Source organism: Mercenaria mercenaria, chromosome 1 (assembly GCF_021730395.1).
Source record: "Mercenaria mercenaria strain notata chromosome 1, MADL_Memer_1, whole genome shotgun sequence".
NCBI lineage: Eukaryota > Metazoa > Mollusca > Bivalvia > Venerida > Veneridae > Mercenaria > Mercenaria mercenaria.
The window spans coordinates 2870551-2884116 of NC_069361.1; the positions used below are offsets into that span (position 1 = coordinate 2870551).

Here is a 13566-nt window from a genome sequence, read left to right on the forward strand (position 1 = left end):
CTTTTAACAGTTAATGGTAGTGTCCAAATTGGAAGATGGACAAGTTCATTATAGAAATTTAGCAAGGTAAGGGTTAAAAGATTAACCTTAAGCCCGCTGGCGGCAAGTGACTTTGCCTTTGCGACGTGTGTAGACCAAGATCAACCTGCACGACTGCAATTCTCGTTATTCAGTCAGTAACCTCTTTGAACAATAAGCTTAATGACAGACTAGTCCATTCTAGAAGGGTTAACGTCCTGACGCAGATAAATTAGTCATATTTTCGATTGCAAACATTATAAATCATCATAAAGAGATCATCTCAGACGTAAATTACTGTTATGTAATAAAATATTTATCATTTGAAAGTTTGATCATGCAGATAAAGACAATTAGTAAGGCAATGGATTTAGAACACACAGCTAGGATCTGCTATTGGAAATTGATGCATTATTTATTGATATAGATTTTCATTTATATAATGTTGTCTTTCAAGATCCCTCTGTTCACGTGACCACTTCTCTTCAGGTCAACAAGTTTCATGAATTCGAATATTCGTATTCTGTTGTTGAAGTTTTATGCTGATTTTGACAGGTTAATTACTCAAAATCTCCGCGAGTTTTAAGCCATCTGACACGTAAAAAATACCCTTTCTGAATTCTTAAGCAATTAAATGAAGTTTTGGTTTTCCGCTAGAGAAGAGTGATTCCTTCTAATCGAGTTAAAATGATGAACTGTGAAAAGACGGGTTTTTTTTTTTTGCAGATGAATACAAATTGTTATATTGCACAGGGTGGAACACGGACAGTGCTTAGAAAACACGCCAAGGTAATTCATTACAGGATTTATATTTGGCTTAAATTAAAACAAAACAAAGGTTGATACTTATACTTGCTGATCTCACGCCGAATGTGATCCAGCCTGGCAAAAATGAACCATGAGAGCGAAATACGTCATTGCAGTTCAAGGATTGTTTTAATGACCCTTCTTACGCTGGACTATTAGACGCCATTATTACGTCGGGACGCCATTATTACGTCATTTCAGTTTGAATATTTTTACGTATCTGATGGGAGTTGAATACAGGGTTTTGTATTCGTCAGTGAAATACACGCTGTATTTGAGATAAAATAAATTGATATACATTTATTGCAGTCATATTCCTGATATTTTCTGTTCAATGCTTTCCTTAGCAGATCCATATCCAGTCAAACGACGAGCTGGATTGGGATGGGAATCAAACGACCGACAAACCAATTAAGATGTCCTTCTATCGTAATATCTGAATGTATCCTAGCAAAGAGAATAACTTTAAAAAATATAAATAACCCGGGATAGTGCTAAAAGAGCAGATGATGTAAAGTATATTTTTCAACAGTTTGAAGACCGCGTGTGTGCTAGTGTGTTCCTGAAACACAGAGCATTTTAACAGTTATAATAATTTGATTTAAGTTCGTTTGACACCAGTGTACCTTTAATATAGAAGGGAGGTAATCTGAATACTTTATAGATCTATTTGCTTCAGTTTTATGCCCCATAAATGAAAATATGAAATATTGTACATACCCCCGTCACACAAATAATCCTCAATGTTATAGCTTATTTTTCTATCTGTATCAGCAGAAACTTCAATATTATACAAAATAGGTGCACGTATGTGCTTTTGAGGACAATTTTACAGCTTTTACAGGTATTATGATATTACCAGTTTGCTTTCAAACGTCAGGCTTACGTTCTTACATTCATACTTGTGATTTTTTCTCACTAAACACTTTTATTTATCAAATTCTTTTAAGTACTACATCCAGTCATAAAGATTCTTCAAGCAATGATCTGCTTTAAAGACACTGATTCTGGTATGCCTGGTATGTGGCCTATGGAGATGATCAGGTCTGCGTATTGGCGATAAGGGCCAATACACAAGTCAGGACCATTGGTAGACTTGCTTCTGTTTATCATAATAAGCTACTGTATAGCTACTGTGCAGTAAATAAATTGCAGGTGATATTTCTCACCTTTATAGCAAATCAGTTCTCACCTTTATAACGAGTTTAGAAAGCTTGATTGAATTAGGGCTAAATAAACAAAGTGATAAGATACAACAGTGTTTTATCATATTTTTAATAAAGTAAGTTTTTTAACAATTACATCTCATTATTGCTGTTTTTTATTATCAAAAATATAAAAAATGCATTCAGGCACATAGCTTTTAGAAGTAATAAATTATTGTGTATTTTGAACAATGATAAATCTTTATTGCTGGATTTTATTATACATAAAAGAAAGTTAACATTATTTTGACAACACAAGAGGAATTAAGCATTTTTAATATATAACATCCTTCTGTATATATATATATATACCTTCTTTATCTATTAAAAATGCAACTGAACGCTTCTTTAATTTCTAATAAAATCCAGCAATTATCCTTTTTTTTCGTTTTTATTTTGTTACTTTTGATAAAAAGATCATAATCATTGAATAAACAAACTTGTAATTTCTCTTATTAAGTTTTGAATAATTATTTTATAGTGAGAAATGCTTTGCTATAACAGTTATAATTTAATTGGCCAGGACATTACTCAACATGACTGAGCAATCAAAATTAGTATCTTATCAATTAAAATAATTTTGTGTACATGCTGAAAAAAGACTAAAAAAGCAACAGCATTTCAATTAATAAAATGCAAAACACAGGAAATAACCAATTTACCTGTAGGCAATAAAATTTATGATTCTCTGACAATAATTAGGCTACATGTCAAGTCTACAGGGGTTTTATGGACTCTTATCAGACTGGACCAGACAGGATCTTGTATATTGGGGATTAAAAAGTCTGGTATTTGGGGGGGTCACTTATATAGGAGATTTTCTTTGCCTTTAAAGACACATCTGACAAAGAAATTCTGTCTGTAGGAAAATGTTTGCCTATATAGCCTACATATAGAAAATTGTCAGATGTGTCTCGCAGTTGGCGTTATTATTACCTCAAAACTGTGTAAATGATATTTGTTTGTTTTCAGTGTGATATCGAAATATATCTTGATCGATAAGGGAGACAATTCAATATTTTCACGAAGGCGGAGCTTCACGTACAGAACGGTTTTGCAAAAAGAACATGATATTTTTCAAACTGTCATGATATTCTCCTACGAAATCAGGATATCTTAACACAGCTTTTATGATATCAAAATTTTACTACACATAAAGCACAGAGTTTGTAAAACCCTGCATGCTGTCAAACGCACAGAACAAACTATAGTTTGCATTTCTGAAATGTAACTAAAGTAATTATGTCTAAGTGTCTTTGATTTATCCTTGTAAAACACCGAAAGTGAAAACAGTTGTCTGCCTGTATGTATATCCAGGACGAAGAATACTGTTCGGAAAATTGGACTGAAATATAAAAAGATGATACTGTTATACATATGATTTTACTCTTTGTAAACACTATACTTTTGACATATGTCCATGTAATGATGTTATCTAAATATTTCTTCTGTATATTTACTGTCTTAAATTATAGTCTCATTTTAATCTAAGGTAATGGGCTAGCTTGCTAGTCCTTAAAGTGAAAAGCAACATTGGTCAAATTTGCGTTTCGTCTCTTATATAATCTTAAAGTTATATATTTTGACTTTAAACTTTAGCAATATTTCTGAAATTAGATAATTAGTATACTAACGTGGTTGACGCTGTCGGGATACCGCTGAGTTTCCAGACAGAAGGAAGCAAAAGGTTTGTACTCTTTGCCTCCTTTGCCGACGGCATCGGCCATATATTTTGCAGTATAAAACTGCAGACCGGGCTCTGTTGTGTGGGTATCAATATACCTCCCAGTAGCTGGGTGTGAAACCCTTTAAAATAAATTTATATTTAAATAAGGCAAAGACAGTTAAAGCAGTTAAAACAAAATATAACATTAACTGATACTGTTTTATGTATGTTTTTATCACCGACATCTTAAGTATGGTATTTTCTATTGTCAATTTCTCTCTAAGCATGCAAATATTATATGGAGGCACCTATAGATAAAACATACATAATTATACCATATATTAAATAATGAGAAATTAATTCATGTCAGATAATAAAAGTAATATACCCAACCCTCCTACTACTTCCCCCCGACATAGGAAATATTTGCTTGTTCTTACTATTTCAACCGGCACGACAGAAGTAGCAGTAGTTCCTGCAGTGATTTCCGTACATAACGAGCGAAAACAGAAATGATTAGAATTAGTACATCTAAACTACAATATCTTGTTGAACTAATACCTTGATACGTATTTAAGCTCTCCTTCGTTACCAACACAGTATGTGAGGTCTATATTTCCCAGTCTGACTTGTTCCTCCCGATCTCCCAGTTTGACAGGTGTCCTCAAGTCATTCGGTGTTCCACTAACATCCGGTAGGTCGCCTGAAAAGGAAGGGAAAGTCTTCCTGTGATATTTGAAGCCACCCTGAAATTAACTGCCCAACTAGTATGGTTTATCTGAATACTATGGTTTATGAGAATTGTATATTTTTAAAAATGTAAACGGGCGTAAAGGCTGCTTGTTCTGAGAACTACCGTTATATTCGAGCCCTCACGTAAACATCGACTAAGTGGCGTGGGCTCAGCTCACATCTGCTATTTGATCGTATAAAATACTGCACTCATGACCTCTGCTGTGCGACACAGGGGTCATTATGTCTCAAAGACATTTATCAACATCCAAGCTTTCATTGCAATATTAATGATAGTAAAATTAACACATGGGAGGATTTTAATATGAACATAAGAATGAACGATATTAAAATCCATATTCAACAGCTTCTGACTTCGAATCAATAATACAAATTAAAATACATTTTACTATGGGACAATTAACTTGCATATAAAAACTAACCTGTTGGTATAAGATCCTCGTTCAAAGGAACACATGTATCAGCATTAATTTGCACAACATGATCTAACACATCGTCGTCTGCCTAAAAAACAGAATCGAGGTAAATATGTACAAGTTTGCATACGTAAGTGAACTACAAAAAATATATATGAACTAACTTTTTCCATTCAGATTCAGGACTACTGTTGGTGAAGCCAATACGGAACAAATATTGATTAAATATTGTGCAAGTGACAAGATGAAAATGTCTGACTTAATGACGATTAAACAGAAAAAGGTTATATGGTAAGCAATCAAAATTCAACATTAATATAGGAATATCTACTTTAAACAAGTTACTGCGGTATTTAGAATCTCTCAAAGGTATTAAAATGACTTTACATACATGTCCTTTAAGGTTGAAGTAAGAATGGTTTGTCAGAACGAGCGGACATGGTTTGGTTGTTGTTGCTGTGTAGTCTATGGTGAGGGCGCCCTCTGGTGTCAGGGAGTACACAACTGTTGTAGTTACCTCCCCTGGAAAACCTTCTTCACCATCAGGACTTGTATAAGTCAGTTTAAGTTTGTCTCCCATTACTTCTCCAGCCCACAGGCGCTATGAAAATAAATTATGTTTCATGCTCCGTAAATTTACGTTTTAGTCGAAAAAGGAAAACTTAAAATTCAAATGGACGGGCAGTGTACACAGTAACAACAAAACGAACGACTGACTTATTAAAAGGCATACTGATTATTATATTCTTGAAATATAGACTTCTAAAGCGCTGTAACCTGATCAAACAACAAACAAAGTAAGCTTGGTTGAACACCTGTAACATACCCTGCTGAAGCCCGTGGCCCCACCATGAATATTGTTAGGACCGTTGTTAATGGCGAGCTTGTAATCTTTTCCGTCCATGCTGAACTTCCCACCAGCTATACGCCCAGCTACACGTCCGACTACAACACCGATATATGGGAAATTCTTCTCGTAACCTGTAACACACAGAAATATCTCGGAACTCTCTGTCATTGAGGGAATAAGGTTGGCGGCTTTCAACATTTTAAACCTTGTCGCTTCTCTAACCTTTATTATTTTAACAAGGTCGGATTCTCTTCTGTGGAATTTGAATACTTAAAGAGTCGACGAGTCAAAAACAAGTTAGGAATATGTTCATTGACTTTAATTAACGTTAAAGCTAATGTCTGAACTGAAAAAGTTTAAAGGGTTGAAAAAAAAGAAAACAACAACAAACATATCTCAATGACTGGATGAAGAATTGTTGCGAAGTGGTAAAACAAACGGAGTGCATAATGCATTGTTCGAATCGAAAGCGATGATTGGCAAGTGATTTTAAGTCTCAGACATCATGTGTACAGTGATAGGGCCTCCTAGATATATTTAAGACAGCAATAGAACCAAACTGAAACTGATATGTGCATCAAAAAAGCACCAACATTCACTTTTATTCATGTCAAGCTTCTGTCAAAATATTTCACACTTTTTAAAAGAAATCACAAGGTGAAATAACTCATCCGATGCTCCAACTACAAATACATGTATCATAAGACTTTCATGGAACTATTTTAACGCATATACGTCTTTCGTAGCAATTTGTTTATTTTGAGACATTAATTCATAAAGTGTGAGTGTTTACTTCTAAAACTTTGAAGCTAAACTTAAAAAAAAAAGCATTAATATTAGAGAGAACCGAGAAACCTCCCTTAAAGAACATTTGGAAAAAATCTACATTATTTCTGTGTGAAAACTCTAATATTGTAACCTTGTTTGTCGGTTTAATAACATAGAAGAAAATCAAACGATGTGAATTTTGAGAGTACGTAAAGTAAAAATGCAAGTAAATCTATTTTCTGTTGACTGTCACTACCAGTTCACGCTAGCTTCAAGTTTATTCAGAAAGCCAAGGCCCCTTAAAATATCCAGCAACAACAAAGTAAACACCAATAAAATAACAAGGCCACCGCCTGAAAGTGTCTCATCCACAGGAGCTTTGACTCATGAATCAGGTTCAAAATAAGTTTTAAAACCATCTTCAAAAGCTTCAAAGCTATATCTGTAACAATTTTTTTGAAAAATTGGTCATTTTTGTGAATTTTCAAAAGCCGATTTCTTCAAGGTCAATGTCATTAAGGGGACCAGGACACACCATGGGGTGTAAAATCATTTTCTGAACCATCCTACAAGGTTTCAAAGCATCGGTTTTTGAGAAATTGTCATTTTTGTGAATCTTCAAAGGCGTCAAAATATAAGAAATGCTTATTTCTCCAAGGTCAATGTCACTAGGGGACCAGGACTCACGTTGGGGGTGTAAAATTAATTTCTAATCATCCTACAAGGTTTAAAAGAAATATATGTAAAAGTTTTTAGGTTATTCCCAATTGTTGACGCCGTTACCACCGCCGCCGCCGGAATTTGGACCGCTTAGTCTCGCTTCCACTAACGAGACGAGACAATAAGAATGACAAAAAGACAACGAATGATTAGGATGGAATGATGTTTAAGGGGGCGGACAATGTGTAATTTAAAAAAATACAGTGGGTGGGTATGATAAAATGTATCTGCAACCAGTACTGAATGGACGGTTTTTGAATTCAAACCGTAAAATATTAAAATATATTTCTATTTAATATTAACTCATACAACTACAGATTATAATGGTGAGACAGTTGCCAGGTGGCGGTCACTCAACATGTCTACATTTCCCGCCCTTTTTTGCAATGTAAATCTGAAAATTGCATAAAATCTTACCTGCCACATCATCATACCCAAGACTTATATCTGCGAGATTTCCTTTCCGGTCTGGTACAAGGATGTTTGTAATGGCACAGCCAAAGTCAAGCACAGAAATAACGACCTTTCCACCTTCAAAAGTATACCTGCAGTGAGAGGTTTAACAGCAATAATATGTTAGCTTCATCCAACAATTCACAACAGCAACACACATGTAAGGTCATATAATGTTTCATAAAATGCGAGTATTTGCTACACTGATATCAACCGTACTGTTTTTGTTTCATTCAAAGACAACCATATTTTGTTATTTATTGGCCCTAAGAAACACATTTATAACTGATTGCATATAATAATTTATAGAGTCTGAAATCCTACACATGTACAGTGGTAAGATGCTCTCTTTGATAGACTGTGGAGACGGCATTAGATTAAGGGAAATGATTCAAAGCGAAAACAACAAAGATCAAACTATATGCACAAACAAATACTGTTATAACTAACCTACGATGAGGTTGATAAGCAATATTGACCCAGGATGTATTTCGGACATCGAGCAAATAGTTTGGACTATTGACAAGCAAAACACCCTAAAGTGCATATGTTATTATCAGTCTAGTGGCTAATCTAATTATATAACCATGGTGTAATCTTTCCAGTTTGTCGACGTGAAAATTCAGTTTCAACTGCGTGACGACCCGCTCGGGCAGGGCTATCACTCAGTCTGATTAACATAGTCCAAACATGAAACCAAAGTTTTACCCCTCAAGTTTTGACTTTTGTTCATGTAGCATTATGTAAAAGGTAATGTGAATTTGTTCTGTTTGAGTGGTACGAGGTGTATTCTTTCCGTGAGATTGATGGAGTCTTACTTTAAAAAGACAAACTGTATAACGTTTCAGTCCGTTTTTAAGTTTACGTCATAGTTCTGCTTCTAATTAAAGGTTTTCTGAGATATCAGGTCGCCTAACAATGTCATGCATATGTAGCCCGGAGGTCCGTTTCACGACTTTTCATGACCTTTAAGGAAAAAGGTATAACTTAGGTGTAAGTTGTTTTACGAAAATCATTAAGGTTTAGCAGTATACCACTAAACAACAGAAATCAACATCTTGACAAACAACATATCTGTCCAATACATGTTTTACTGTTCTGTCCCATAGAATTGGACTACTTAAAAACTAGCCTTACTCATTTGGCTTATCGGGATGACTTATTCTATGATCTGATATTTTATGGTTGTCATCCCTCCAAGGGTTGTGACGGAGACAGCGACAGTCATAAGTTACCACGCTGTCCCGAAACATCCTATTATTTGGACTAACTTAAACATTCTACAGGAGTTGTCCCCACTTTAAAAAAGAATGCCATTTGTAAAGAAGTAAATGTAAACAATTGTCAAAAACGATGTTTTACCTAGTTATGTTAAGTTTAAAGCAGCATGCCTCCAGATCGTTCGACAAATTTTTTAAAAAAATTTTTAGATATCTTGAAATAAATGCTATATTTCTTAAGAAGGCTTTACAACTTAATTACTGACAAACACACATGAGATTTTGCTGTTTTTACTACTTTTTACGATGAAAATTGAAAAGCGTTTGTCACGCTTTTACTCCAGGTAAACAGTCTCGATTATAAATATCTATATTTTGAAGTCATTATTCACTACTTCATCTATATAGCGGATGGAACGTAACAATAAGTTGGTAGATGAGCAAAACGGGTTCCGGAAAAATCGCAGTACAATAGATCATTTGGCTTCATTGACTACAGTCATAGAAACTAGGCTTAAGAAGAAGTTGCCCACATTCGCAGCTTTCATAGCCTTCCACAAAGCGTACGATTCCGTCCACAGAGAGATTCTTTGGAAACGACTGAGCAACATGGGTGTAAATGGCAAAATGTATAGTGCTATTATGTCATTGTATGGAACAGTAAAATCTTGTGTTAAAGTTAATGGTTAATGTACTGACTGGTTTGACGTCAAAACTGGTTTACGTCAGGGCTGTATTCTGTCTCCAATTTTGTTTAACTGCTTTATCAACGATCTAGCTGTACAACTGAAATCCCTAGATCTGGGAATAAGTTTAGACAATTGAACAAAACTATCAATTCTGCTCTATGCAGATGATATTGTTTTACTAGCTCAAAATGAAAATGATCTTCAGAGTATGCTTAATTTGTTGTCAAAGTAATATAGTTCATTTTAGAAATCGATCTTGTTCTAGGTCAGGTTTTGATTTTAAATGTGGCGATCAATCTGTAGGTCTTGTTGATAAATATCAGTACCTTGGACTAGTATTAAATGAACACCTTAATTATGATTTGACAGCAAAGTATGTTGCACAATCAGCAGGTAGAGCTCTAGGTGTGTTAATAGCTAAATATCATAGTACTGGAGGGATGCCATTCCATGTCTTCACAAAACTGTATGATTCTGTTGTATGGCCGGTCATAAGTTATGGTGCGGCTATATGGGGCACAAAGCAGTTCTCTTGTATTGAGGCTATTCAGAATAGGGCAATGCGTCTGTATTTGGGAACTGGTCGGTATACTCCAACAGCAGCAGTTTCTGGAGACATGGGATGGGAACCAGTTTGTGTTAGACAAATGAAATGTGTTGCAAATTTATGGGTTCGATACTCACATATGCAAGAAAATAGAGTGAATTATAAATGTTTTAAGTACGGTTATTTGAGCAGTAGTAGATATTGTAGAAACTGGCATTATAGATTGACATCTCTTATGAATGAGTATGATTGTAATGAGTTTGTAAACATGGATGTTCCTTTGCCTAAGTCTAATTGTATTAATAAGCTTAAAGATGCATGTTTAAGCAAATATATTGATAATTGGGTAAATACTATTAATGCCGAAAAAGGTACTAGTGGCCTTGGAGGGAATAAGCTTAGGACTTACAAATTTTTTAAAAAAGTTTTTGAAACTGAGAACTATGTATCTGCAATTTTGCCGTACAAACACAGGGCAGCACTTGCTTAATTTTGATGTGGTGTGGCTCCTTTACGTTTGGAAACAGGCCGGTATGAAAGGTTGCCTGTTAATGACAGAGTATGTCCATTATGTCTCTCCGGTATAGAAGATGAAAAACATACCATTTTGTATTGTCCAGCGTATGATACAGTTAGAGATGAATTGTTCAGAAAAGCTATTTCTTACGAGAACAGTTTCTGTAACTTATCAGATGTTGACAAGTTAAGTCTTATTCTATCTGATCCAAGAATGATACATGTAACAGCAAAATCCTGCTTTCAAATATTAAATAGCAGATATGGGTTAATATACACTCAGTAATGATTATCAATTTTATTAGAAATCTGTGTTAATATTTTTCCATTGTAAAGGTTCTATTTTATCTTTTGGCATCTGTACATTTTTAAATAATTATACATGTAGTAGCTGTACAGTTAAGATTTCACAGTCTTTAGTAACTTATGGGAGCAGCCATGCTTTTCAGCTCGACTTTTCGAAGAAAAAGTAGAGCTAGTGCACTCGTCCCGTTGTCGGCGTCGTTGTCACCGTCGTTGTCGCCGTTTTTTTATAAAGTCAAATCTTTCTGTAACTATAAAAGCTATTGACTTGAAACTAGAAATAGTTATTTACTATCAGGGTCAACACCAGAAACAATCCCCATAACTCTGATTTGAATTCTGATGGAGGTCTGCCCCTTTTTGACTTAGAATGGTTGGTAAAAGTTTTTTGATAAAGTCAAATATCTTAGTTAATATCAAAGCTATTGACCTGAAACTTAACATATATTTACTATCAAAGTCTACACCAGGAGAAACAATCCCCATAACTCTGATTTGAATTTTGATGGAGTCATGCCCCTTTTTGACTTAGAATTTTTGGTTAATTGTTTTTGATAAAGTCAAATATCTCTGGAACTATAAAAGCTATTGACTTGAAACTTAAAATATTTATTTACTATCAAAGTCTACACCAGGAGAAACAATCTCCATAATTCTGATATGAATTTGACAGTTATGCCCCTTTTTAACTTAGAATTTTGGTTAAAATTTTGATAAAGTCAAATATCTTTGTTATTATATGGCGTCGGCGTGAGCTTTCTTGGTTAAAGTTTGTCAAAGGGGCTGGGCCCATTATACCCGAGGTCAAGGTCACTGAGTTGTTATACGTGGAATTATTTCCATGTTACTGTCAAATAGCCGAAGAGTGGAGCGCACTGCCTTACGGACAGCTTGTGTAAAGAACGGTTGTATTTATGCATGGTACTGTATGTAAAATATTGAAAGACTGTAGTAGACAATTATGTTTTAAAGAGAGGTTGGTATTAATCAGTTTATAACAGATCTGATCTGTTATAATATTTGTTCTTTTAAAACCATTTTTATTAGAAACACGTTAGTGGTGTTTTGGCCTTAGTTTTTAATGTAATTGTCCAGTTTTATGGCAGTTTTTAGGCCATTAAAAGCCCAGATTAATGCCAGCTTCTCGGTTTTTACACATCATAATGTTTTTTAAATCTTTCTTAATACAATAATAGTAATATGAATTTTGTGATATGTATAGTAATTAATTTAGTCTCCTATAATTCTATAATAGAATGGTCTTGCATATGATTTTATGTTTTTATTATATTGTAATTGTATGAAGTGCATGTATGCAAGAATGAGACGTAAATAAAGATATATATATATAATGTTATTGGTTACGACGACGGAATAATGTCTTTATTGCCGCGGCGGTTCGGGGTTCGATTCCCGTCGCGGTCATATTTTTTTTCTTGATTTGGAACTTTTAAAATATTTTAGAAACAAAAATTCATATTCTAATGTTCATAATATGACCAAACTTCAATTTGAAAGAAAGATTATTGTTTAGCCAAATCTGGAGGCATGCTGCTTTAAACACTGGCACATTGTTGCAAATGCATCAAAACGAAGACATGTAACAGCTTTTTAAAAATGGTGAGTTTTTAAAGGCTCTGAACTGTCCAAAAATGTGGCCCCTTATGCAGTCCCTTTCCGGAATTCAATATATATATGAGTAAATTGACAACGGTTTTGTAAAATAATATACATGTTTTATATGCTGTTTAATTTTCATGTAAAACAATGCGTTCTTTCTATATGTTAGTGATGTTCGAACTATTTCATCTATAACTAGTACCTTAACTGGACAAAATGCGATACTCGCGAGTATCCTAACATTGAATAAAAAAATGATTTTGCAATGATATAAATAATATTATATGAAAGAGGTATAGTAAACGTATAAAACTGCCTTTGGATGAAGAATATTTCAGTCTGCCTTTTAAATGATAGAATAATACAAAATAAAACTAGTCAATTTGTGTCGGTGAAATAATGCAATGCAATAAATCACTGCATCTCACATTACTATATATGGTTATATAATACTGTATTTATCATACAACGACGCGCATAAAATGAAAACAATCACAGGTGATACAGGTAAGACAAGAAAAGCTAATCACAACTTAACTTACCTGTTTACTTCCATCCCATCTTTAGTCTTCCCAAAAAGCACCTTTTTAATAGAAACAGGCATGCTTTGATATACACCTTTTTATAAACTTAAAACAATTTTTTACATGTGTGCATGAAATATGGGTCAAGGCTTTGCGGTTATCTTTGTGTAAAAGCTTGATGATGTTACATGTATTTATAGTATTCAGTGTTTTAGTGATAAACGAGTTAATCCTACATAGCAATTTGCTATTTTTCCATTTCTTTTCAATTGTTACGATTCTTCATAATTTTATTACGTTTCGTATATCAATGTGATCTTTAAAAGTTACATTATTAGTTACAGACTTAATAATTGTTACATGCACATTGATTCATTTTTCTTCAGTATACGAGTGATGGGTGTGGAAATAAGGCACCTTTAAGACTACACGTGGTTGAGGGAGGGGTGCAATATGTTTGATTGTTTTAATGTTATAAGTCCTTCTTTCGT

The 13566-nt window shown here is 34.1% G+C and overlaps 1 protein-coding gene across 1 annotated transcript; it reads right to left on the reverse strand.

Annotated features, from left to right (window-relative positions):
- Positions 1–808: 808 nt before the first annotated feature.
- On the reverse strand, positions 809–13251 carry LOC123545169 (galactose mutarotase-like). Its single transcript, XM_053538017.1, has 8 exons — positions 13094–13251; positions 7621–7748; positions 5692–5846; positions 5257–5466; positions 4872–4953; positions 4258–4399; positions 3665–3836; positions 809–3375 (listed from the first exon to the last, which is right to left on the reverse strand). Exons 1-8 carry the CDS (start codon positions 13153–13155, stop codon positions 3292–3294), a joined length of 1035 nt encoding a protein of 344 aa, XP_053393992.1. The 5' UTR covers positions 13156–13251; the 3' UTR covers positions 809–3291.
- Positions 13252–13566: the final 315 nt, after the last annotated feature.

What these genes read in the sequence shown, in the direction of transcription:
- LOC123545169 (XM_053538017.1), bottom strand. Translation starts at nt 13,155, where the DNA reads ATGCCTGTTTCTATTAAAAAGGTGCTTTTTGGGAAGACTAAAGATGGG. An exon ending in TGGGTATGATGATGTGGCAG is followed by an intron (nt 5,847 to 7,620) that starts GTAAGATTTTAT and finishes TGTGTGTTACAG; the next exon opens with GTTACGAGAAGAATTTCCCA. An exon ending in GAGCTTAAATACGTATCAAG is followed by an intron (nt 3,837 to 4,257) that starts GTATTAGTTCAA and finishes TTTATTTTAAAG; the next exon opens with GGTTTCACACCCAGCTACTG.